This window comes from Anser cygnoides, chromosome 1 (genome assembly GCF_040182565.1).
Source record: "Anser cygnoides isolate HZ-2024a breed goose chromosome 1, Taihu_goose_T2T_genome, whole genome shotgun sequence".
Taxonomy (NCBI): Eukaryota; Metazoa; Chordata; class Aves; order Anseriformes; family Anatidae; genus Anser; species Anser cygnoides.
Window position 1 is genome coordinate 76632003 of NC_089873.1, and position 27056 is coordinate 76659058.

General features: G+C 41.4%; 1 protein-coding gene across 6 annotated transcripts in view; it reads left to right on the forward strand.

Annotated features, from left to right (window-relative positions):
- Positions 1 to 27056, forward strand: part of ITPR2 (inositol 1,4,5-trisphosphate receptor type 2) — a 276712-nt gene that overhangs the window by 8737 nt on the left and 240919 nt on the right. For 5 of the 6 annotated variants that reach the window (XM_067000454.1, XM_067000431.1, XM_067000435.1 and 2 more), the window contains exon 2: positions 23149 to 23219. In XM_067000454.1, the coding sequence (XP_066856555.1) occupies positions 23149 to 23219 (71 nt within the window). Of the gene's footprint in view, positions 1 to 1492; positions 1630 to 2039; positions 2069 to 23148; positions 23220 to 27056 lie in introns of those variants that run through there. The other variant, XM_067000450.1, reaches the window with a different exon arrangement.

A 27056-nucleotide genomic window follows, 5' to 3' on the forward strand; every position in this document is an offset into this window, starting at 1 on the left:
TATAAATTGAAATTACTGCAGGTCTTCTCTGTACAAGGAATTGATATTAAAACAGTAATCAAGTTTTTCTTCTTTGACCTCTGGCAGATAAAAATCAATGTCATTTGAAAGAAAACCAAACCCTGACACTGGAGCTTTTCATATGAATCACAAAATACAGAAGCTTGTTATAATCCAACACTTGGACTTGTTATCTTGATTTTCTTTTAGAGGTTTGTTTGAATTTCAAACGTGTTTTTTTTTTTCCTGCACTTGGCATATGCAAGTTAATGAATGTTGCAGAGGCAGCTGAAAGCTTGTAGTTGCAGGATAGAAAAGCAGCTGCTGAAACTCAAAGTAAGCCCCAAACTTTTACGCTGATGTGCCCACAGTTAACAGACAGCAACCCAGTTCATAAGGTTTTCTTCTCTTTTTACTGCCAATGTGTGCTAGCGTTCTTGTGTGCAGAGCAGAGGCAGGTCAAAGACAGGAGGCTTCAAGGCTGCTAGCTGCCTGCAAGCCTCCTCATGGTGCCTTGGATTCAAGCTAGAGCAGCAGCAGGCACAGACCACTGAGGAACCCTTCAGGACATGTTTCATTTCGCTGTGGGGAATTTTGCCTGGTTCCAGAGTGCATCTGCAACCTGATGCTTGTGACATTTTGTGTAGTTGTACAATCTTGAACACTGATTTGGAAACCTGAATTAGGCAGCTCTAGAGGGCAGCTGTATTGAATGTGAGCAGTATTGTTTTGTCTTAATGCAATACCTGGCATCATTTATAAAGTTCCAGCTCTCAGGGCTCTATGAATTTTGGATATCCTCCGCTTCCATTTAAGAAAAAGTGAGTTACTCTCCCTCATGGATGTGGAGAAAAGCTTGAAAACAGTAATGGTCACAAAATAAAGGTGTGTAAGAAGTGCCCTGAGTTTAGTAGTAATTTTCTTCTACTAACTTTAAATTAGAGCACATGCTTTGCAGGTGGGGGGCTAACTAGTGGTGCATGAGACTGGAAACACTGCTTTTTGCATGACCTTGTTGATCTCATTTTAAAGTTGGCTGGACTTGGATATCTAACAGGCTCTGTAGTTGTTCTGAATAACTGAATCAGTACTGTGCTTTGCTAAGATACACTCAGTCAGCTTTTATATCTGGTTAGGATTTTGTTATTGTTCAGAATCAATAAGCAAAGAGGTAAACAAAGCTAACGTATTGGGAAAGACCAAATATCACTTTTGAAAACACTAAGAGCAGATCTTTCTAGTTAGGACTGGTGAAAAACGTTGAAATACATCTCTAAGCTAGTTCCATTTTTTCTGACCAAAGAACAAAAGTTGTAAGACTACCTACAAAGTTGTTTTTTTTTTTTTTCCCTTCATTTAAAAAAACAAACAACTGCACGGGGTGAAAAAGGTTAACTGTCTGTTAATAGTATTAATTTGGATATCTTGGGCAGTTTCTGACTTCAATTATTTTGTTCTGCCAAGATAGATTTTACTCTTCAGTTTCAGCTGAATGCAGTGTTGTTTCCTTGCCATCCATCACTCATGAGGATGTCTGTTCATAGACTTCGCACCTGTCCCAACATGGAAAAATAAGGCCCAGTGAGCCTGACTCTCAAGACAGCTGTAAAGTTGGAGTTAAATGAAGAGGTTTGTGGAATTTCATTGTTTTAAATTTGGTATAAAGAAGAAGAAATCAGGTTTGCTGATGTAAAAATCAGGTAGGGCAATGTCTGTAATGCTTCTCAGGTTGAAGACAGAACTTAGTAAGCTGAGATTGAATGTTGAACAAGTTTCATGAGTAGTGAGCTGCTGTAAAAAATATTTTGAATTTTAGTGTTACTGTCATAAAAGTAAAGTTGAATATTGCAGTGAATATGGAAAGTTTAAGTTTCAAATTAGTCTTCAAGTATCTCTGTATATACAGTTACATATCATTGCTGTCATAGCATGCTGCTTATAAAGATTATTACAATACAGAAAAAAAGTCTTTGCCTTTAGATGGTAAAATTACAAAACGTACAATTTAATAGATATTGATTTTTTTTTTTTATTTTTAGGTGAGGAGGTAATAATTTATTTCCATGGGGTAAGTGACAGTTTGTTGTAATAATATGTATTTGCTTAGAAAAAGTAACTAACAAAATAGTAGCCAAGATCCATGACAGCATTTCCTGTATAGGTAATCTGAGATGTAGGTTCGACACCTGAAAGTTTGTACTTACCAACTGGAAGTACGTTATGAAGCCATTTGGAAAAAAAAAAAAAAAACAACAAAAAAAACTGTTGAGGAATATCCAAGTTGAGATTGAGGAATATCCAAGTTGAGATTTCTGCTTCTTTGGCTAGCTCTCCGGGATTACTCGCAGATAAATGAGGATTTGATCATGAAGTTGTTCAGAGACAGGCGTCTAGGTCTTCAGGGAGGGTACTGCTATGGACCCTGGGCAGCTGCAGGATTCAGGTTAGAGGTATGCTTGGTTTCTGTTAGCAATGGCATCTCTTGCAAAAACAAAGCAAGGTCAGGACCTGGCAGGCAATAAGTCCTGTCTGTATTAACTTTTGTAGTTGAGCAGGTTTTTCTGCCAGTGAATGTAAGGACCAATAACTGCATGTTTTATTTTTTTATTCCCCTCCCACCCTGCTGCCATGTAGTAGTACATAGGACATAGTTAAAACAAACAAACAAACAAAAAAACATATGAAGTTCTGTTAAGACACCTCATTAGAAGCAATGTGCTTCTATGTGTTTCCTGTGCCAGGAAAAGAAGAATTTATAAAATTATTTCTGAATTAATGGTAAAGAATAAATTACCATTATGTGATCAGTAAAATACTTAATACCATCTGAGACTTGTCTTTATAGAGGAAAGAGCCCTTAAGTCTTCAGAACTGACATAGTCACTTGTGACTGATGATAACCTGCAATCATGAGGTGGATCCAACTTCCAAAATGGAAATTTGTGACTGGTGTCCTTGCAGAGATATGGTACAAGAAGTAGTCAGAGAAAAAAATAATGCACTAGCCAAAGAGACCAGTCAGAATTGATATCACCTGTAATACAAGAACTGGAAGCTCTACTGAAAGAATTAAAGCAAAACCAAATGTCATCTGAAAAAAGAACTGGGTGAATCGGACAGAATCAAAGCAGTATCTGGGGAGATTTCTTAACGAACCCTTTGGTGAGTTGCAGGCGAAAGCGAAACCTTTTATGGGTAGTAATTAAAGACTGTCTAGATGAGTTTCGGTAGTGAGCAGGCAATACAGCCACTCAGAAATGGCAAGGTGGGTTAATAGGATTGTCAAAAATACATTTACTGTTGTCCTGATTAGGTTTTTCACAAAGGTAGTTGAGCTTTGGATTGATTTGTGACAATCAAGCAAAGCAAAGGCTCAGCAAAGACTTGTGGACTTCTGAAGTGATCTTGCAGAGCACTTCTGAGTACTGTAGTAATCACTTATCCAAGTGTGGAAGCATGGGTATGAGAAGATAAAGGGGAGTTTGGAAGGTGACATTACGATAAAGTTTTTGAACTATCTGGGGAGAACTCCTGTTAATGCTTAAAATTTCAAGCAATTTCATCATCATCTGTCTGAGGAAAAAAGTACAGGGCCAGGACAGGCTATCATGAGGGCAGTTTGCCATGTAGTTATAGGAATTAATCGGGCTGTGCTTTCTTGGGCATTCACAGATTTTGGAGCAGCACAGTGACCATAGTGCCTCATCCAAATGAACTCTTTGGAGGCTAGCTGCAGACATTGCCTTAGGCAGAAGATCAAAGGATTGGTGGTTATTTCAAGGAATGAGACCGCTGAAAAAGGGATTACTTTTTCTTCCCTTCCTGTAATTTACAAAACCTCCTGAATAAGATGCAAAGCTTCTTGAATCACCCAGTTGAGAAATGTATTTGTCTTCCTGGAATGGAGTTTAGAGGAGCCAGAAGCTTCTCAAAGAGATGATTTTGGGAAAAGTCTTAAACATCCCCTCACAGTGGCAAGATCAAAGTTTTCTGTTCACATTGGGCAAGGTCAGAGTTCAGAAGTGAGGTAGTACATAGGAGATGGGGAAAATTGAATGACTGGTACCATTTTTGCCTGGTTATGTTATTTTCAGACATTGTATCATGTCTTTGAAACCGCTGGATTTGGGGGGCTGCAAAAGTCATAGCTGATGTGAAAAAGATATGATTTGGTGATGTGTAAGCAGGATGTGGAAAATGGTGCAGGAAATGTGATGTTTGTATGATAGATAAAAAAGAGAGAGCCCCAATGCCAACAGTATCTTGTGTGGGCATCAGTGGAGTGTCTTGCTAAAGAGCTTAGTTTCTTTATTTTTTTTCTGCCAGATAATTGATTATTATGACTTCAGAGTGATAGTTACAATTAATATAGCATGACTGACTTCATGAAGTGGCCTGACTTGTGAATTCAGGCACCAAAGGGCACTGGAAATAGAATAAAATTTTCTGAATGATTCTTGTAGATTTAGCACCTTATTTTATATGTAGTTGCGACACAGTGCTGGACAGTGGTCTAGCTTGTTGTGACAGGTGCATGAGGTGAAGAGACCAAGTGCATGTTTGGACTAAAAAAAGATTTCCAGCAAGCTGGGTTGAAAAAAAGCATTTTTGGTAGCTGCTTTTCATCTAATTATCCAAGTTTAACAGAGGACATACAAGATCTAGAGGCATTTTATCACTTCAGTAAATAAGGACTGAAAATATCTTGTCAGCTCTTCTTCCCAACCATGTCAGTACTTGCTGTGTACCATGAATCAATCATAATTCCAGACTTGCCGGAGCGATAAGGTGTCTTCAGGTATCTTTAGATACTGTCAGAGTGGTCTCTGCACCATGGCTGCAGGTATCTAGGTTGGTGGTTGATGTTACCTCTTGGGGAACTTTGGAATTTCTGCTTTCTGCCCGTTTCTGTTCAAGAATGGGATGTTTTTATCTGATGGTAGTTAGAGGGGTCAGGTCCAAGTGCTTGTTTTCTAAGGATTTGACAAAAGCACTCGTTATTTCAATTAAAACACAGGTACAGCTTTTTCTTCCTGAATTTTGTATCCAGAAGGAATATGGATCTTCTTCGTAAGCTGGACCATAAATATCTACCACAAGTTCTTGATCCTTCTCCATATAAAGTGGGAATGCATTCATCTGAGAGAAGTGAGGTAGTTTATTCAGTCTAGCTGGAGAGAAGAGGGAGGTGGCTTTCCTGTGCAGTCAGTGCAGTATATCAGCAGCTCTTTTGGGTAGTGCTTGGTCTTGGTCTCTGGGCTGTGCAGCCTGAGGTGGTTCGCTGTGGTTCCCTGTTCCCAGCGTTTAATCTACTGTGTCAGTCATGGAGGAACAGGAAGTTCATTTTGTCCCCGTTACCAAGCTAAGGAACCCTGAAAGAGCGGTTTGTGCTGGCAGAGGCATGCTTGAGTATCTTTTGCATGACTGACGTTGCTTTGACTTTCTGCCAAAGTGCTTGCAGTTTGTGTGGTTGGAGGGAGGATGTTGAAGGGAAAATTTGAGCAGCAGAGGTCCACACAGCCTGAGTAGTAGATAGCAAATGATCATCTGTTATCACTAAAGATTCAATCCAATTATGCAGTTTCTGCTTGTGGTCTAGACTGAAAAATTAAGAGAGTCTGAGTCTCAGTATGCTGATGAATTTGGCTTCCTGTTAGTTTGCAGGGAGGAGGAGATGCTCTGATCTCTGCCCAGGCTAGGGATTTATTTCAGGATTCTGGTGATTCCTCCAGTACTCAGTCGCTAGACTGAAGATGGGATTTTCTGGGTAGACGGTGCATGTGGAGGGACTGAAGATAGCTGCGAAGAAGCTGACAGGTTGTTGGTAACAACAAAGATGTAAGTGGCCCAGATGCTTCTGTAGAGCCTGAACTGTCCAAGGAGAGGCAGTGGCTGGCTAGCGGCTCTTCCTGTTCTGGAGCTGATGGAGCTGGTGTTCACACCTGAAACTGGCACCTGAGAGGCCAGATGAATTTCTGGGCTTCCGGATTTCTGGTTTATATTAGCCCTAATACCGAAGCAACTGCTTTCAAATGGGTCTTGGCCAGAGGAGGTTGCTGGGGGGCACCAGGAAGTCTTGTTTTATTTCTGCCATCTTTGCTACCGTGTGTTGAGAGCAGGGGGAAGTGGGAATTTGTGCCAGCCGATCAGTCCCTTGCAGGTGATGAATGGAGAGCTCGCCGGTCAGCTGCTTTCTGGGCACTTTGCATAGCCAGAGGAGGTCAGAAGAGAATCTGTTCCAAATGCCAGTTGAGTCTGTCCCACGAGTATGGCAAAATCTGCATAAAGTTAGTTTGCAGTAACTTACATAAGTGCTGTGATACCTTGTTTTCATTACAGGACAGCAAGTTAGATACAAACTTTGCCGTTATATGAACACAGGGCTTTGTACACAAACAAATAGCTATTTCTGGTCCTCATTACCTAGAAAATAAATTAAACTTGAAAGCAAAAAATAAACAAAAATACATTCTAAAACATCATCAGGCTGAGGATTAGAAAAAAGAAACATCAGAGGTTCAGGCTCGCTTCCAACTCACATAATTGCTAACGCAAAGCTGCAGGCCAGGGTGCAGGAACAATTTGTACACCTTTTAAGTTGCTGAAGTAGTAAGCAGCAGTGTCCATTCAGTGGAATAAATCCTCATCCCCACTTTCCATTTCTTTAAGAAAGATTATTATTCAGGTTTAACCAGTATCTGTTTATATCGTAATGGATTAACTGCCACTGCCTTATTTAGCAAGGGAAAAATTCATATGTGAGTAAACTGTGGTATCAGAGATTATTGTGCATTCTGGCTTGGTGAATAGTTTATCAAGCCACTGAGACTGGGGATATGCATTTACTTTACAAGTCATTTTTTATCAGTGGGTGCATGTTACTGTTCACCATCAAAACAGTTTATGCAAGTGCTTCTTAGCTCTCTCCAAGCAATATGAGTTCATATACTTAAAACAATTTAGTTGATGATTTTTGCTAGCTGAGTTGACTGTTGCTTGGAGACAGTCAGGCTCTAGAAGGTTGTAACACAAAATGAATGAACAAGCCTAATGTTTACTTCTGCCCTTTCCTGTATTTGGGTCAGCTTAGTCCTTTTATTGAATGTTGTGATCTATGAGTGTCTCACCTTGTCACTCAAAAAAGTGTCAGGCATCACCTAAGCCAATGCTGTTTTGTTTCCATGTGTCAGATTGGAAGATGATAGAAAGCTCTGCTTTGAAAGAGGTGCTTGGGGCAGCGCTGGCAGCTGTGTTTCTCAGTCAGAGAGAAAGCTTGGGCAGAGCGGGTCTCTTTTAGTAGGAGGCCAGACCTTGTGCCGTTCAGGCTGAAGCATCTCAATGTCCTCATAAAAAAAGGAAGTGTTAATCAAAATATAGCAGACAAATTGTTTATGTCAGTGGATGAGATTATCCCAGACAATGTGATGCTGTTTGACTTGGAGAAAGAACTGTATAACCATACACAAAGCTGCACTTTAGAGATAGTTGCTTGGCTTTTTGATTGTGTAATGAAATCTGGAGAGGTGATAAAAATGGAGCTGATTTTGGGTGCGGTGCTGTACTATCTCTTCAGATCAGCTTATAGCTGAGTATTTGTTATTTACTATGCACGAATGAATAGGGAATTGTAGCTAAGGCAGTGAGCAGATTTTTAATCTTAATGTGCCAGGCAGTGGGTTAGCTTCTTGTGATAATATATAGCAGTGCGGAGAGACTGGTGGAGTGATAAGGAAAAGGTTAGAATAGTTTTTCTCTGCTGAATATCATTGCACAATATTAGATTGACTTTAACAGGGCTTTTTAAACAAGAGTTGTGTACGCCAATTAGTTTGCCTAACTTGAAGCTAGATTTGAACTTTGGTATGCTTCTTTGTCCAGGGCCCCTTTCAGGGGAAGTGTCCAGCAGCATGGCAGCCTTGCTGCTACCATTCAAAGTCATTGTGGGAACCAGGGTGGCAGGGATGTAAACCTTAGGATTTTAGGCTTGCCTGCAATTACTTTTAATACTGTCCACTGATACAAAGAGACGGAATATACGCAGTATCCTGAGTTCTTCCTGGGAGGGGCTGCTAAAATGTATCCCAGTTATTTATTTTTTCCATTGAGAAAATAGAAACGGGTAGCCCTACAGAACTGACATCTCCAAAAAGGGAAACAGGCGGGTTTTTATTGCCTGCCGCCATGGTCCCTTTCATATTAATCAGAGAACAGCCCAGGTTGGAAGGGGCCTTGACAGATCATCAGATCCAACCATTAGTGGGAAAAGAGAGCCTGGAAGAAATTCTCTCTTGGCAATTTGTTGACTGAGAGTTGGTTGAGTGAAAATGACTGCTTACTCTGTCACCCACGTTGTTCTCACCTTGCTTCAGTTCCTTGTGGTCTCTGCATAGTCTTTTGCAAACCGGGTCCTTTCCTTTCTTTCTTGTGCCACTGTTAATACTGTTTCCCTTTTTCCCCCTCACCTCAGAAGGTGACGGACTCCTGCCCCCTCACATCTCCTTTTCCTGAGGCCTGGAGCTCCATTGGCGTGCCATCCCACAGCCTGCCTTTCTCATGCGTCAAATGTTGTCCCCTCCCCACCCACCTCTTGGTCGGGGGAGCATGTGGGTGCCGGTGGCGATGGAAAACTGCTCGCTGTAGCAGGGCAAGCCAAGAAATCCCCAGTGATTCCTTGAAGGTTGCAACTTAGAACTCTGCTCTGGGGTGCCAGCAGTTTCACCCTTGCTTCTCTCCCTTGCCATGCCTCCTGTTGGCCAGGGTTATGCGACTGCTGCTTGCCCAGTGTTGTGTAACGCATTATAATGGTGAATGGAGAAGGGGATTTTTTTGGTTTTTTTTTTCTTCTCCATGCATACAATGAAAGGAAGCACTGCAGTAAACTAAGCCGGGGGGGAAGCTTTCCTGGCACATTACCATGTAACACTTCTTCATCCTGTTCCTCTGCTCCAAGCCCTCCATGGGCAGGTGGGGACTCTGGGTGCTGGGGGGCTCATACCCTGAGCTTGGCCCTCTGACAGCCCACATGTGCTGCTGCCAGCTGCTCGGGCTTCCTCGGGCAGCGTGTGAGCGTGCTAACCATTGGGGATAGGACCACCAAGATGGTGCTCGCTGTAGGTGCTGTGGTTGCAGTGGAGTGAAGCATGGTGGAGTGCCTTTGCTTTCTCATCTGACATCGTGGGGGATGCAAGAAAGGCCTCACTTTGTCATGACAGGAGGAGGAAGGACACCTTTCCCTGGGTTTGGGCAAGAGGAGGGAAGCTCTTGCACATCTGAGTGCACTAGAGCCTGCGTAGAGCAGTGCTATTTCATTGCTGACAGCGAAAGGGACAATAAAATGTCCAGAATTAAAGTAAAAGACAAGGCTGGTGGCGGGGTGGAGAGAGGAAATACTTGGAGATGTCTGCAGTGTTTCCTGTTTGTTTCTGAAAATTATGAGTCAGATCCCCCACAAACAAAAGAGATGGGTTTGAAAAATCATGAGATTTAAAAAAGTAATTGTGTGGATTTGTTCTCTTATCTTCTTGTTTTTGAACTTTCAGACCGTTTTTCACGTTTCTCTGCACAGCAGAGGAACACATGCTCTTTTCCTGATCACTGAAAGTAGAGGTTTATATATATATATATATTGTATGCAGAAGTTTTATATATATATTTTTATATATAATTATATATATATTATATTCAGTGAACATATATATATATTTATACAGCATTAGAAAAGACCAAGACTTGGAAAAAAAATGCAATGCCTTCTCAGTTCTTCTAGAGTTGATTGCCATTGACCTTAAAAACTTTTGCAACATGAGTTGGTTGTAACCCTCATGCTGATTTCTCTTTGGTTTATGAGATATGTACTTTGGCATAGGAGGGAGACGGTGCGTTGTGCATGCCTGGATTGTGTTTGAGAATAACAGTGCTTTCAACTCATTGATCCAGAAGGAGGAACCATGCTTCCTGTCCTGGAGCTTCCCCAGGTAAAACGTAGTCTACATCGTCTACATCATTAAAACCATGGATTTTATGGGGTTGTAATTTAAGTGTTAATAATTACTGCAACGCAATAATGCACTTAAAAGGAAAAAATAAGTGGATTCCATTCTTCCACTTACTGTGTCACTGAAGTACAGGCATTTATAGAAGATGTGGTTTATTTGTCTGCTGCCTAATTCCCGGTTGTTGCATGTAAGTGATCCAGAACTCCAGTTCTCCAAGCAAAAAGTGATTACTTGGAGGTGTTTTTCCTCTGTTATGGTGTCAGGATAAAATCTGTATGAAGAGACCTGGAACCACGTTGGTTCAGCCAAAAAGAATGCTGCAAAACTGGAGGGCCTTCAAGTGAAAGGCCAAATTCATGTCTTCATAACAGAGCTTGTTGTTAAGACACACCTTAGTAGATGATATAATATTTGGACACCTGACAGCACAGCCTGCGAGTCAGCATCGTTCAGTGTTCAGCAGTTGCTGCTCTGATGTTTAGGTGCTGATAAAAATGCCCGTGCTGTCCTCCTTCAGCATAATGTTGTCGACACTGACAGCACAAGTGGAAGTACTAGGTCAAGAATGAGACTGTGTTCCAAAATATCTCCTGCTACATCTGTTTTAGTACATCAGCATGTGCTCACATGCTCCCTAGGGTGTGGGGACATGTTCACCTGTACCAGCAACCTGTCAGCATGGCTCCTGGCAGGATTTTGGCACTTCTGCTAAGGCTGTCCCTGAACCCTGTGCAGAAGCAGGGAGTTGGAAGGCTCCTGGAAACTCCTCCTGGAGAACACAGCGACCCCACCCTGTCTTCAGCGCAGAGGGGCTGGTGACGTACACATGGGCTTTTCCGTGCCACTTTTCCTTGGAGCCTGGGAATGTTCTTAGGCACATTTAATTTGCTATTGTAAGTATAGCATCGCTGCGTTAGAGCCAGGAGGGACTCTAGCGTGCATTGTGGTCAACTTGAGAAAGGTCTGATGCAGTTCTGAAGTTGGAGCATGCTTACTATAGTATTTTCCTACTTTAAAATACTATTTATGAGAGATTCACATGACTGGCACAGCAATGAACTAGTGCTTTTTTTTTTTTCACCGCACCTTTGCCTTCATACCTGTGGACCTGCACAGAAGGTTTTGCCGTCTTATCTGTGGCTGCTCTTTCTTGACTCTCCTACTTCTCAACTTCTTTGCCCTGTGGAAGGAGCATTCCCTGCCATTTCCTCTTCAGCTTGCTTCTCAGCAGTAACTTCTCTCAAACGAGCATGTACAGGTTGCGTGTAGGTGTGGCAAAACGCTTCAAGAGCTGCTCCCAGCTACTGGGAAAGCAGATCTGAAATAATCTGGAACAGCTCCCAAAATGATCTGTCCCAGTGGGAAACTGGCTCTGCTTAATTTAAAAATAAGTAAATAAAGTCACTGTAATTTTTCAGCTGGTTTTGTTTGGAAGTTTTTTTTTTCTTTGACACTGAAGAAACAGAAAAACAAAGAGGAATCTGCAAAAATATCTGGCCCAGCTGCAAAAAATTGTAAACATTTATCATTGCAAAATGAAAATTAAAAAACAATCTTTTGTTTAGAAAATTGGAACATGTGTTGATCTAAAGTGTTCTCTTATCCTTTAGTAGCTGTGCATAATTCTCATTAACATCAATGAGAGCTGGCCATGTATCAAAGGGTGAACAGACCTCTTTCAGTCAATTCTTGCAAGCCAAGTCCTCGTCCCTGGAGGCAGAAATAAATGCTGAAACCAGCAGTAGAATCTGAGAGTTGAATTATGTGCTAGGTACAGCCTTGTGGTTGTAATGGTGTTAAACTGAGAGCTGTTTCCTTTTATTTGAAAGCAAACCCAGGCAATGCTGTGCTTCCAGAGCATTGCCTTCACAAGAAAGGTTGTGGCTGGGGAAGGTTCATGTTCCTGGCGTCAAGCCCAGATTTCTTCCCAAACATGATGGCCCAAGTCCTGCTGTGTGACTGTGGCAGCATGATATACTGATCGACATTGGAGATAGCCCCTGAGACATGTAAGCCAAGACACACCAAAGAACGAATATTAAAAGAAATGGGTTGGATGCCTTGTTGCTGTCAAATAGCACTGCTTGACTAACTTCAATGGAATTACATGTGTTCATGCTAGCTCAGGACTTGTCACCATTTGAAGGCCTCTGAAATCAAGTGGGTCCAGCTTTGGTATACTGACCTGAAATCAAGTGGGTCCAGCTTTGGTATCCTGACATACAACAAAATTTGGAATGCAGAGGGCTTTGATGTCTCATATGTAAAAGGATATGTTTTTTAAACTTTAGGAAAAAGTTGAAGAAAAGCACCTAGAATTCCTTGTTATACTGCAAAATGTGTAAAATGCATTTTGATAAAGACATGTTTTATACACACATTTTTACGTGTGACATATATTGGTCTGTGGGGTTATTACTCTTTATGCTTCAGAATGTCAAAAGAACTTGATTTAGTTTCCAGGACCTAGATTCCAGGTTGCGTTTGCAGAATTGATAGTTTGTTTGTTGTGAGTGTGTATTTACGTGTGTATCTATGTCTTCGTCTATTTATATTACTGTCACAAAAATTATTGAAGTATTTTGGAGATTTTACAGTAGCATTTGAGACTGGTTTATCTATGTAAACTGATATTTTTACATTATAGTATTTCAGCTAAATGTAAGCATCCTAATTCTCTCCCTTTGCTTATGCACCCTTTATATAATAATATATATGAACCTTTTGATGTGTAGGTGTGAATGCCTTAATTACTGTTTTCAGTGATGAAGTCACTTTTTTGATCACTGGACAGATACTGGCATTTCTCAACAGTACTTTTCTGAGTAAACCTTTCTCTGCTTCCATTAAATGGTGTTAACTGTGACAAATTCAGCCTTTCCATTTCCTTTCATTAGTGCACAATTCTTCAAAACAGTTCTTTTAAGTGGATGCTCACAAATGTGCGATGTAGCTATAGAAAAGCTGAATAAAAAGCGTGAATTCTGGTGTAAGTTGAATGTAGAATTTCTTTCGATTATGATTATTTTATTTTTTCTCTGCTGCTGGCTTTGCTTTGCTGCCTGTGGCTGAATAGCTAACCTTGCAACAAGTTCTGCATCCCTCCCTGATCTTGGGACCAGAGATGCCATTAGTAGGAGCTTGTTTTGAAGTCGCTTGTGGACTGTAGAAATTTAAGGGTCTGACAGGGACGGATTTGTGAATTGCATGCCTAAAGTTTGTGTCAAGATGTGGGCTTGAATACTTCTGAAAAATCCCATTAACAATTAGTAGTGGTCACAGTGTCAGTGCTTCTTATGTACGTTATGTCAATATACCTCGTAATTCTACTTCATCTATGCTTTTTTATGTTGGGAAAGCTGAGGGGCAGACCTGTTATCGTAATGGTAATGTGTAGGCAAGCAGAGCTAAAGCTGGGTATTTAAGCAGCTTCAGGTAGCACCCTGTTTGTGCTGGGCCAAATCCTGGACTCGTTACAGGTATTGCTTTCAATATGTAGCCAGTTGGAATAAGAATTAAGTAGAAGAGCTGCCAGTGTTAGATCATATTTAAAAACTTTGATGAAGGATGCTTTGGATGCTCCTATAAGAAACAAATAGAATATTTGGAGATTATCATGGACATTTGTGGTATGCGACCTCTGCCCTCAGGAACAAGAACATAAAGCCTCAGTTGAATACTATCTGTGGGGTAATTCCTCAAAGCACAGCAGATGAGCGGAAAGTGATGTTTTTGGATTTTCTTTTATAGCATTCCACTTTTTGAAGTCTTTTATTGGAATGGTCAAATTTCCAATTTTAGCAAGACTGTAACGATTGGTACAGCTTTCTTTACCTTCTTCATTTTGTGTGCAATTAACTAAAACAGTCCTTCACAATTGTCCTCGCAAGCAATAGTTGAGCAAGCTTAATTGAAACCGAAAGATTTTTCTCTTTTGATCCCACCACACCTTGGTGATTGGAGTCTTCTGAAACAAACTGTATCGGCATAAAAACCCTCACCCTTAAAGGTATGCTGTGGGCCATGCTGGATATATTTTTAAGAGAAGACTTCGCAGACTTTGAGGTGCGTATTCTTTGTACCCTATGTGTAGGCACATTAACATGCTTTTTTCTCTGATCATTGTAAAACCTACCAGTAAACATGCACCTTCAAGAGGGCGGTGTTGCCAGCCTTGTTTTGCTCAGGGGTACACAGAAGCTGAACGGGTGGTGGAAGAATTTCTCAGCTCGGTCCACCTGGGATTCTCAGCTGGGCCTCTGCCAGGCACGAGGAAAATTGCCTGATGTTCAGGTTGAACAAGAAGGAAGGCCTGGCAGAATGCTAGCACTTCCATCCTGAGGACTTGCAGGGTGGTTGGAGGGCTCACTTAGCTTGTTTTGCCAAAGTATGGTCCTCTCGACATGATGTGAGGTAGCAAATAGGCAAAGAGGAGAGAGAGAGGCTGTGTCCAGAGGGTGCTTCAACCTCCTGTTTTACACATCCATCCTAGAAAAGGTTGATATTGCCCTCCGGAGGTGTCTGTCTCTCAATCTGGACTGCAAAAGGGGGTCAGATGATGGATTTGAGCTAGACACCTAATGCTTTCATGGCTGAACTTAAGCTGCGTGAATGCCATTTTCCATCCCACCTCCAAGTGAGCTTGCCTTGGCAGTGGTGAGCTCACTGGTGGTAGTGACAGTGGTGGGCGCCCTGCTTTTGAAGAATCTCCGGTAGAGCTGTGCACCTGGTGCTGACACTGCTTTTCATCTATACAGCACTTCATGCCCCACTGAGCTTTTGGGAAGGCAGGGTAGTTGGGGTGAAATCTTGGCCTCACAGGCATCACTGGAAATCTTGCCAGTGAGCTCAAAGAGAGCCAGGATTTCACCCAAAAAGGAAAACACAATAGTAATGGAAAATTTGTCCAGTCTCCCAGGTGATGCATATTGTCAGTGGGTCTATGTTCTGCAGGTTGCTACTGCTCGCTTTCAGAAGGCTTTCCTAATACTCATTTTATCCTTTCAATTTCTTAGCTTTAAAATAATATCTCAATAAAAATTTTATCTGAAAGAGTATGTTTTCCTGTATAAGATTTCCTTTTGTCAAATGCCTTTAGGCTATCGTGACGTCTTTGTAAGTTAGTTTTACTCTTCATATTTTCTAAAAAGAAATAAAATAATAATCCGACGTTTACTTGTTTTTATGGGAATGTAATTTGTTTTTCAAGGCTACTGAGGCAGACTGAAGCCAAAACAAGCCTTTGAGCAAAACACCACTTCGTGGTGTAGGACTTTGTGTGACTGGGGAGTAAGCCAGGTGGGGCAGGCTGGCACACCTCCTCCTCCCATTGCTCGTTTTGAAGTCTCATTTTGACAACAGAAAATAGGAGTGCTTTGCACCACTAAGAAGTGATGTCATTTATGCTTTATTAATGTCAAGGTCTTGACATCCTGTGCAAATGTTGAGTTCCTTGGCAAAATTAGTATACCCAACTTAAGTTCAGTACCATTTTCCTCATGCTTAAATGACTTACCCATTATGCTGGCTAAGAAAATTGTAGAATTGAGACTAAAATCTAAGAACCCAGTTTTCACCCCTGCACTGCAATCTCCCAAGTAGTACTGTGTTCTATTGTTACCATTTGTTTTAATTCTATTGCTATTTATTTTAATTTATATACTGTTTTAAATGTAAGTGCAACTGTAAAATGGATAAACAAGTTGTACTGAGCAGTTTTCTGAAACTAAAAGCATGACTGGATATAATACAATACTAAAGAGTAACAAGGTGGCGTTCAGGATTTATAGCTGAAGTACTTAACTGAACAGGCAAAACTTCTTTTTTCCTCTCTGACTTGCAAGCCTGCAGGTACAGTTACAAGAATATATGAATATGCTATCAGATAAGGAAAAAACTTCAGGGCTGCTTATTAGTGCAATTGTTAATGCAGCTGTGGAACTGTCTGCCTGTATGCTGTTGTTTCATTTTCCAGTATATGCTTGGTACATTGCTTTGTGCCCTTCTTTCTCCTTAGTGTTTGATAATACAATTCAAAGTGGCCTACACAAGCACTTTTCAGCATGGCAAGAATAGCGAAGTGTTCCTGATCTGTGCGACTCAGATAAAATGCACAAATACACCTACATTCATGCTCTAAACTGAGGATGGCTTATGGTGAAGTTTATTTGCTGTTTTGAGTATTTCAGATGTATGGATATTTTTTTTTTCCTCAGAGTAGAGATGTTTATTTAATAGCGTCTTTCAACCTGTGTTGAGCTTTGCGTTTTTACCAATTAAGATTTGTTTAGAAAAGGAAGGATAAAATTGCTGATGTTAAAGATAAGCAAGAGTCAGACTTTTTAGTCTGTGCTGCTGTGCTTCATTGGCATTAAGTGCAGTAATTGTGTAAATACTGTGTACTGTGACCAAAAGAAATTTTTAACATGCAGTCTTCCCGAATGGTACAGCAGCTCAGTAGCCCTGCTCTAAGTGCAAGGAAGATCCTTTTCATTTTTTGTGCAAGCTGGGGTTAATGTAGGAGACCCTGAAAGATTAAAGATGTGAAAAGAAGAGGATGAAAAGTTAAGCTTTGTAAAGGAAGGAGACAGGAAAAGCACAAATTTCATACAGTGGGAGCTACATCATAGAGCTGTAAATCATTTGAATCGGGATTGGTAGTCAAAAAGGAGTATGAACTCACATTTTGGGAAGGGTGAGGTATAATAACTGTAGAGTTTTGGCAGGAGACTGCTTGAAGCAAGCAAGAAGTGGGCTGACCTAGATGCCTGATAAGGGGCAAACTGAAATGCGAAGTGGGTGGACCTGGAGAAGAACTGGGTGGACCTGATTGTTTTGGCGCTTGTGTATTTGATGATTTCCAGGGCAGCAAAATTTTAATAACCTATTGTTCATTATTGGTCGGCTTCTTACTAATATGACTGGCACCTCTCTTCCCAAGCAGTTACTGTGTGCTGGGATGCGGGGAGGGTGCGAGCAGCTTTGCAGGCGAGAGCTCCAGTTAGGAAAGGAAGAAGTGCTTTGGGCGGAAGGTGCTCTAGAGGAGTGTTTCAGATAAGGAGGCTGTCTTTGTGTAGGGATGACTGTGGAAAAAAGGAAGGGAGGCTTTGAGGGCTCTTTTGCTCATGAGGGTGTTGAGGTCATGCCTTTGGGACATAACCTCAGCATGATTTGTGAACTGATGCTGAACAGAGATCAGGCTTGGCTCCACTGGTGATTAAAATGTCCAGCTCCTCTTGCTGATATCTCTTGTCAGCGTTGTCCTCTCCTCCTGATGTTGTGGGGCCTTAAACTGCTGAGAAAATCAGTGAAAGGATGATACTACAGGAACGAAGGGTGAAAGCTGAGTGACTGAGAGAGGAAGTGTCTTCAGTCTAACACTCTAGCTTTGTTTATTGAACTTTTTGAGGGATAAAATACATGTATGTAAAGAGTACCAAGCGTAGCTCTGCACATCCCCATGTTATAATAGACATCAGTAGTTGTGTATTTTTTAGCAAGTTAGGCACAAGAATCTGCATTCATGTAGTTATATATATATATGAGAGTTTATATGCTAGTATGTTTTGTCTCCTCTCGTGTGTTATTTTCTATATTGTTTTATTTAGTAATCTTGGCTATGAAAAGTGAAAGTCATGCTCTTTTGGTAGGATGAGACAAAATAACTTTCAGGATGGTATTTTTTTAAATCGAAGGCACAACTCTTCAGCTCTTCAGATCTATGATATGTGAATATAGACTATGTGGCTGCTGTCCTGGACAATCTAAAAGACACCTAACATTATGAAAAAGACCTAAAATTCATGAAATCCATCATCATTGCTTTTCTGGCATGGTACCTCTTCTCTTAAAATGTTTTTTGTTCTACCAGAATGTGATTGTATCTCAGTAGTAATTTTAAAATAACTCATCGTGAATAATTTTTCTAGGATTGTTGCTATATGACCATTCCTTGAACCTTGTGCTGCAGCTGCAAGTTCCTAGAAACCTTAGGTATATTTACTTTTAGCTTGTGTTAGGTAATCCGAATGGCTTGTAGAACATGAAGGCTCATTTAGCATATATGATTCATACCTGTAAACCTGTCTATCAGTAAACTTTTATGCCAACATGTCTGTCTTACCAGTTACACTTCTACCCTATAGTCCCACTCCTCCCATCAGTGTGTCCTTCCTCCCATTTCTCCAAATGCATGTTGAGACACACTGGTCCTATGTATACGCATTGTGTTCTTTCTATTTTTATTTTTATTTTTATTTTGTGAAAATCCCTAGAAAAGCTGCTTCTGTACCCAAAAGAAAGATGTAGTGGGAATTACCCCAAGTTGTTGTTCTGCTGCTTCTATCCAGTGCCAAGGGAGCGGACCATTTGTAGAAGCTGTTTGAAAAGTTTGAAGGTGATATTAGGCAAGTTCTGAATGCATAGCATTAGGAAATAGCGTTCCTGTCATCTTATTGCTGAAACACCACCAAATACAAGCAGCAGTATGTTTAAAACTGCCCATGAATATGTTGCAGACAGGTGCCACCTTACAGATGGAATTCATTGCTGCAAAATCATACCAAACTGAATGTGTCTAAACATGCTTGGTTTTGCATGTGGAGAGAAAGGGCAGATTTTACCTCACCAGATGGTGGTGGGAGATGAGGGGAGAGGAAGATGATGATTCCTTGTTGTGGTGCACTGTCCTGGCTCATGTCCAGAGGAGGCCTACTAAGGCAGTGAAGGGCCTAGAGGGGAAGACATACGAGGAGCGGCTGAGGTCACTTGGCCTGTTCAGCCTGGAAAAGAGGAGGCTGAGGGGAGACCTCATCGTGCTCTACAGCTTCCTCACGAGGAGGAGTGGAGGGGCAGGCACCGATCTATTCTCTTTAGTGACCAGCAATAGGACCCGCGGGAATGGTGTCAAGCTGTGACTGGGGAGGTTCAGGCTGGATATCAGGAAGAGGTTCTTCACTGAGAGGGTTGTTGTGTACTGGAACAGGCTCCCCAGGGACGTTGTCATGGCACCAAGCCTGTTGGAGTTTAAGTGTTTGGACTGTGCTCTTAGTCATATGGTCTGAATTTTTGGGTAGACCTGTGTGGTGCCAGGAGATGGACTCGATGATCCTTGTGGGTCCCTTCCAACTCAGGATATTCTATGATTCTGTGCTTACAGGTGAGCTGAAAGCTGCCTTTTTCCCTCTGCCTCAACTGAGAAGAATCATAGAATCATTAAGGTTGGAAAAGACCTCCAGGATCATCCGGTCCAACCATCACCCTACTACGAGTATCACCCACTAAACCATGTCCCTAAGCGCCAGGTCCAACTTTTCCTTAAACACTCCCAGGGACGGTGACTCCACCACCTCCCTGGGCAACCCGTTCCAATGCCTGACTACTCTTTCTGAGAAGAAATGTCACCTAATTTCCATCCTGAACCTTCCCTGGTGCAACTTGAGGCCATTCCCTCTAGTCCTATCACTTGTTACCTGTGAGAAGAGGCTGACCCCCAGCTCCCCACACCTTCCTTTCAGGTAGCTGTAGAGAGCAGTAAGGTCTCCCCTGAGTCTTCTCTTCTCCAGACTAAACAATCCCAGTTCCCTCAGCCACTCCTCACAGCACTTGTGTTCCAGGCCCTTCACCAGCTTTGTTGCCCTTTCCTGAAGCATGCCTTAACTTCTGGACATTGTTTTAGGTAGCTTTATTTCTTGTTAAGTGTGGCTTTGTACAGTGTAGCATGAGGCCTTAATGACTTCAATACCTGCTCATCTGTGAGGTTGTCCGGTGAGTGGCATAATGAGGAACTGCCCTTACTTCCCCTGCAGGGAGTGGAAAGACTTTCACTGGCTTCAGTGGGAGAATGATTGTGGTAGCTAAGACCAGCGGTCCCATGAACGTTGTTACTTTCAGACCCTAACTCTGCAATTACTGAATACAAAGGGGTATGCGTAAAGGTCCGGTGCCACAGTTGTTATTTTGACTTCTCTGATGATTTATCTGAGGCACCACTGAGCTACTGTACAACTTAATTACTGCAGATCTGCAGTGATTACTTAAAGCATTGTGCACAAACCAGATATTTTCTATATTTAGGGAGCAACTTGCACAAATAAAAATCATGCCATACACGTGCAGGGAACTCATTTGTCATTTTTGTGCAGCCACCATCAAAAATTGAATGTAGTCATGTCACATTTAACAGGTAATAAATGACAACAGGGGGCACAAAGCAGTTCTGTCTGTTTGCAGTCCAGCAAAAGAATGAAACCATTAAGCCCTTTGAAGTTTGCCAAAGCTTTTTTGACAGTACAATGGCTTGAGTATTTGTTTAATAATTTAGATCAGTATTTAAATAGCTAGCACATTTGATTGTATAACATAGTAAACTCTTCCTTTATCAGCAAAGTCTTCATTTGTGCTCTTTGGCCTTCTATGCAAAGCAGCAAGTAAGTGATGGTGGAAGGTGCTGCACAGTGGCTTGGTGGAAGCTGCAGGTGCCCAGGATGTTTTGTGGTCAAGCCTGTTACTTGATTTCCCACCTCAGATTAATTGTTTGCAGGCTGTGCAGGCCATTAATGCAGCCACCTACCAGACTTCGGTAATAAACTGACATCTGCTCTCTGTCTTGCTTTAAAAAGTGGGGTTTGAATATTATGAATTCTATACTCAGGGGAAGTGCTCTGTGTTTGAGAAGCCTCTTTCTGCTGAGAGTCAGAGGCTGAAGTCCTTGCATCGTGTGTGGTACGGAACTCGGCTCTTGCTATGCCACTGTAACAAGTACCTCCGCAGTAAACAAGTAGCTCCTGAACTCTTTGGAGTACCTACTCCTGGAACACAGGATGAATATCGTCATATGAAAATGTTGGTGATTAAATTGCAGGAAGACTGCTGTACAGACAAAGCAGTACTTTTTTTTTTTTTGGTCCTGTGTTGCAAGATACTTTGTGGGAAACAAAAGTGTCAGAAGCTGAAGCACTGAGCAAGGACTCAGGAGGCGATGTTGCTATTCTGTCATGCATTCGACTATCCTGCCCCACGCCATTTAATCTTTCTGAGCTGTCATTTCCTGTATATAGGATGGGAGCAGTAGCAGTTCCTTCCTCCTTTGTCTGCCTTGTCTGATGTCTTTGGTTCCTAATGACTGCAGAACTCATTTATGGTGCTTATCTTTGCGCCTTTAGACAGTGCTGAAATGAAAATGACTGATAATAAGTATTTAATGTCTGTTTTCTGAGCCTAGGATGTCCAGCATATATTTGAATTCTACAGCTGATCATCTCAGAGAGAGTACAGGATCTTGTTTGTTTTTCTCAGCACCAGCACCGTGTTTTGTGTATGGCTTTTGTTATGGCAATGTGGCGCCATGATGAACGTTTTGCATTTTATCCATGGTTAGAGTTGTCACTAGGGTATACAAGATGTCACTAAGGAACACAGGATGTTCCTTGTGAGTCACACAGCTTCCCACATACTGTCCTCCATCCTGCCACTGTTTAAGGGTTAAACCTTATGGGTTCATTCAGACAAGCATTAGTGGGATTTCGCAGTGGGGGAGTACTTCTTGACATTAAAAACCCTTGGCAAGGCTTCTGTAAAGCATTTCAACGTTTATCCTTTTGGAGTCTCCTGTTTTCAGAAAGTCACTGAAGCCGGTGAAATTTGAAATCCAGCTAGATTTTGAAATTGCATCCTGTGAGAGGTTTCAAGCAGCAACTCACAGCAGATGCTGCTGTGATAACACATGGTAGGGATGGTTCCTGCCTTGCTAGTGGGTGCCCAGAGGAATGGGTGAGGACTGGGGCAGGTGGGGAAAGGCCAAGGGCCTCTTGCTGTTCCCCTGCCTTTTGGCTTCAGTCCTAGTTACTCTCTGTCACTGGCAGACTTTAAAAGCAAATTATGCAGGAGACTGTCAGGAATGACGTAGGTAGTACCGTACAGTCCTGACTTGGGGCGAGTGGAACAGAGGTAGTTCTGTCCAACCTTGTTTTTCCTGTGATTCTAGGTTTTAGGTGCTGCTTATAGGAAGCTTTGGCCTATTAGGTCATACACGGAGGGCATTTTGCAGGAGTGATTCTTCCTAAATCCTGCTCCCCAAACCTGTCTTTGTTTTTGCTAAGCCCCATGGTATAAACCTGTGCAAAAAACACACCTCCCTGAGGCCATGGCAGGGTGTCTCGGGCTCCTGTAGCTGCCCCTTCACTTCCCTCTCCTCACTGAAAGCTTGCATTTGCAGCTAAATATGTTACAAGAACTGGGCTGCTGTATTAGGGGTACAAAATTCACGTGCACGCTGGAGGATTGGTCTTGTGGTGCCAAAACCTTCAACTTGAGTGAAAACTGAATGCATCTGTTGCATAACTTGGATGAACCCAAATTGCACCTTTTCTGGCAGTTTCCACGGCACGGCAGTAGTGTGTCCTTAAGCGTGATTTTCCTGAATAATTGTTTGAAACAGGCAGATTATTTACAGGATACTTCCTGAAGGGAAGCTGAATTTATGTTTAGGAAGTTCTGTGATAAGATTAACAATTTTTTGTCTGCTAAGTGGGGCGCTTAATCTTTTTGGATTTTATTGTTTATTTAATTCTAAAGTGTTGTGAGAAATATATTTAATTTGTTATTTATATTTTCTGCTGCGGGTTAATAAACGCTTATTCATTCTACCGAAGGAAAATTTGCTCCTGTGAGTTTTGATCAGAGCTGAATATTGATTTCAGGTGCCTCCCCTGGAGGAAAAAAACTGGAAATTATGAAGAAGATTAGCAGAATGTTTGAAGACTGTAATTCAAGGTGTTATATCAGATTCTGGATTCAAATTCTAGCTAAAACAGTATTGTGAAACATCAAGTCCTTGGTGAACCCTCCCTGCACGTGCTGGTTGCATAGGCAGGTCGACGTACAATCTTGTACCCACATGAAGGCTGCTTGCCGTGCGTGCATTTAAAAGTTCTCAGTGCAGATGCAGAGATCTGTGAACAGTGGCAGGGTTAGGGCCAAGCTAACCTGCTTGAACTTAAACATCCCTCCTTGTGTCTGACAAAAATGTAGCTTCCATTTTTCAATTAAATTAGAAAAATGTGTGAATTTCGGTACCAAAAATATGACATGTTTGACAACAGCATACATAAATGCAGACGTGTTTTAGTAAATATAACAACTTCTGTTTTTCTAGGTTAGTGGATGACAGATGTGTGGTTCAGCCAGATGCAGGCGACCTTGCCAACCCTCCCAAGAAGTTCAGAGGTCAGTAACTCAGGATATATGTATATATTATATATATATATTGATGCATGTTCTAAGTTTCTGGGCAGAGATTTGCATTGCCAGACAGGTAACTTCCCGGGAACCTTGGTTGTTTGTGAGTATATTGCTGAAGTTTCAAGCTGGAATATGAAAGGCCAATTTCGGGAACTAAACACCAGATCAGCAAAAGCATTGGGGTAGGCAGAGAACATGAGAAAAGCGATTAACCTGGTGGTAGTCCAAGAGCCAGTTATTCTCTTCAGTCCACCGAATGCAGATACCTCACCTTGTGACCAACTCTTTGCTCCTCCAGCCCTGCTCTTACTGTAAATGGGAAACAAGCTCATGAGGTTCACAACTACTGGAGTTGCTGCAGTGTTTTTTTTTTTTAAAGATGAACAAGTGTTATAAAGACTACCCCCAGTATTTTGTCAGTTTTTTGTTTTGTTTTCCCTTAAAACCATGTCTCATTTTTCTCAACTTTTTTAGACATGGGCTTGTAGATTAGATGTGGATAATTCCACTGTTTTGCTTGATGGAAAAAATAACAAAGCACTGACAACATGCAGTTTCTACTTGAATGCCAAAAATACTCTTGTGGTATCAGAAGTTCTGTGTGTTTATATGCAGGGAAGGAAATAAAACCTTTCAGGGTCTTGTTTGTACTTAATTTAAGCCATGAACTCTAGCTGCACGAAAGTGGATACTTGCTAGCCTGATCCAGACTTCTGTTGGCTTAAATAGACCTTGAAGCACACCTGTTAAAAGGACAGTAACGGCTTTCCCGGTTTACAGCAAATGAAACACATTTCATGCCCCAGATCATCACTGATTGTGTCTATTTCAAGGGGTGAAACAGAGGTGCTTAACCTTATTTTCAGGGTTTCAATGTAACATTGTGGCATGTATATACTATGGCAAAAAAAAAAAGTGTTTAAAGAATTGAGAGACTGAAGCTCTGTTTTCCCAGAGTATTCAGAGTTTATTTTCCACCACATATTCAGGAAACATCACCAGTTGGTTCCAGTTCCAACATTCAGCACATCTGCAGATCTTGGAAACTGGAAAATGAGGGCATATACTTAGAAACTAATAGTGATAAGTCTCAGTTACTTGCACAACATCATGGAATATGATCATGGAACTTTATAGCAGAGATGGGGATAGCATCTAGTTCTCCAGTGTGGCTTTCAAGCTACCTAGCTGTGATTTCATCTTCTCACTGTCTGAAAATATATGTTTAGTTCACAGCTTGAATCTTGCACAAAAGTTCACGTGGGCATTCTTGGTACAGTTCTCTCACTTCACCACCCTGATTTGTTCCCAAAGTAGAACATATCTAAGTTTCTAGATGAGCCAGGAGTCGTTGGAAAAGATTTGCATGTGATAGAGCAATTGCAAAATATGTTGAAATGCCTGCAGTTGAGGAGATAAACAGAGGTTAAAAAGACAACCTTGAGTTTTTCATTGCCTGACTTTTGAGTGCTTGATTTTATAACTTCAGAAGAGTTCTTTTATTGTGGTTGTGATGTTCTTTCTTAACTTGGAAAGACAAAGAAGGAAAAAGGTGATAGCATTCTTTGTTGAGTTTTCCCTCCCAAAACATTATTTCAACAGCATCAGGAAGGTTTGGACTCTTTGATCCAGGGTGCAAGGTTTTTGAAATCACAGCACTAATGGCATGCCACTAATGGTGGCAGTAGTGTACGTGTGCATGTAGATCAGACATCGGAAGGGAATGAGACACAGAGAAAACCTACAGCTGTTCTTTGCTGGTAGGGGAATGCAAAGACTGTGCTCCTGAGTTGCATCCCAGCTGCTTGCAGGGGAATGTTTTCTATTAGTTGTAGACAGTTTTGGCTGTGTTCTTGTTGTGATGTCATTCTGTTGCTTTCATAACACATCTCTTTACCTCTAGTTCCCCCTACTCCTTCTCCCCAGCATCCAAGCTTTCTTTTCTTCTAACTCATGTATCTACTTCTTGGGATCCCCTCTCTTCACCTTTCTTCCCAGCCCCAAATCTTGTTACTAGCTACTTCTCTCCTCTTCCTCATTGCTGCCTCTTAGCTCTCTTTTGGCTCCAGCAGTCTCTCTTCCTGTCATTCCTTATCCCTTTCTGTTTTAGGGCGTGCCCATACCTGACAATTTTGGAGTGGCTTGCCCAGCTTGTGCTGGCATTGTGATAGCATGCGTATTTGGCTGAACTGCAAGACCTGCAGGAGAAGCTAAATCAGTGCAAAAGTGAGTTTTGTGGCCTTAATAGATGCAACCCACCAGGCTGTAACATCATGGCTATGTTGTTAGTGCCCCATCTAGCATCTAGTAGCATTTTCATACATGACGAGTGGCAGTCATGGAAGGGCTGCAGCAAAGATAAAAACTGTAATTGGTTGTCTTCTTCTTTGCTATAAAAGTCTAATCCTAAGGAAACTGGGAATAGCAGGGGTTTTGTTTAGAACACAGTAGAGACTCACTGTCTAATTGGAACTTAGTGCTTGCTACCACAGAGCTGCACCTCGGGACTTTTGCTCTGCCTAGGCAGTCTTGGGATAGATGACACTCAGTTTACAGTGAAGATGACATACATACCTGCAACAGCCTAGATCAGGTAGGAGCTATGAGATGGAGGCAGGTGGTGAGTGTATACAGACCTCTCAAGAGTATTTTAAAGCTGTGCCCTAATAATCACCTATGAAGCATGGACAGTACAAAACTTTTGAGGACTGGGAACACTGTGACAATTAGATGTCTGTATTATAAGGCCAATCACAGCACGTCTCTGCCACTCTGTTAAATTTCTTATTTATGTTCAAAAGCACCAAGGCAAAAGAGCTGCTAAAAGTTCTTCATATAACCAAGAAATGTAAGCAAAATACATGCTTTTCTCCCCAAGAATCTGCTGGGAAATAAGATTAAATTAAAATCATGAAGTTAATAAAACAAACAAAAATGCTTTAAGTAGGTTCTTGACATAAAAAGATGACTTAGGCAGGAATGATTAATTGAATGATTAGACATAAGTAACTAAAAATAGCATCTAACAGCAGGAAGAGTAGGGCCTCTTTAGTAATAGGAACTGCTGTCTGTATGGTTTACAGTGTTTTTATCACTCATAGTTGAAACTGGTGTTGATGTGAGGTTAGAGCACGACCTACAAGTCAAAGAAGTATGAGAAAGGCAAGTTTCTAACAAGATGTTTAGATTCCAAGGACTGACTCTGAAAATGAACATCAGAGGACTGTTTGCTCGTTTTTTGGTAATATTTTATCAATTCTGCCTCCTTCCTCCCTGCCTCCAAAAAGCAACAAAAAATTTGTGTTTTCTAACTACTTGTACCCCTCCTACAGAGTTCACTCAGAGATCAAATTTAGGTACAGAGATGTTGGTCTGAACTGAAAGCCAACGTAAAGAGATGTCTCAAAATAGCAGTTTCATTTTTGTTGTGTGTTTACTTTCTTTTTTTTTTTTTTTTTGGAGTGGGTGGTAGCTATTCTAGTTGTTTCAGAACATCCTACAAAACAGAGTATTGTTAAACTAAGGAAAACAGTGGCTCCTTTTCATTTTCTGTCCATATAAAGAAGCTGTGTTCCATATTTCCCCTTCAGTCACACTGGAATGACTCTGGAGTGGCTTTCTGTTTAACAGTATGCACATCAAGATTTGCATCACTGTAAAGGAGGGCAGAGTTTGGTCCAACACATGTTTCCTGAAGTCTGTTGAAAAAAAAGAAGCATTTACTATTTTGCGGTTGTATTTAAGGGACTGATGAAGCCAGGTGCTTCTTGTCCTAATTCTGTCTGAAGTTTATGAGCTAAAGCACTTAGTGTGATGGTGGAA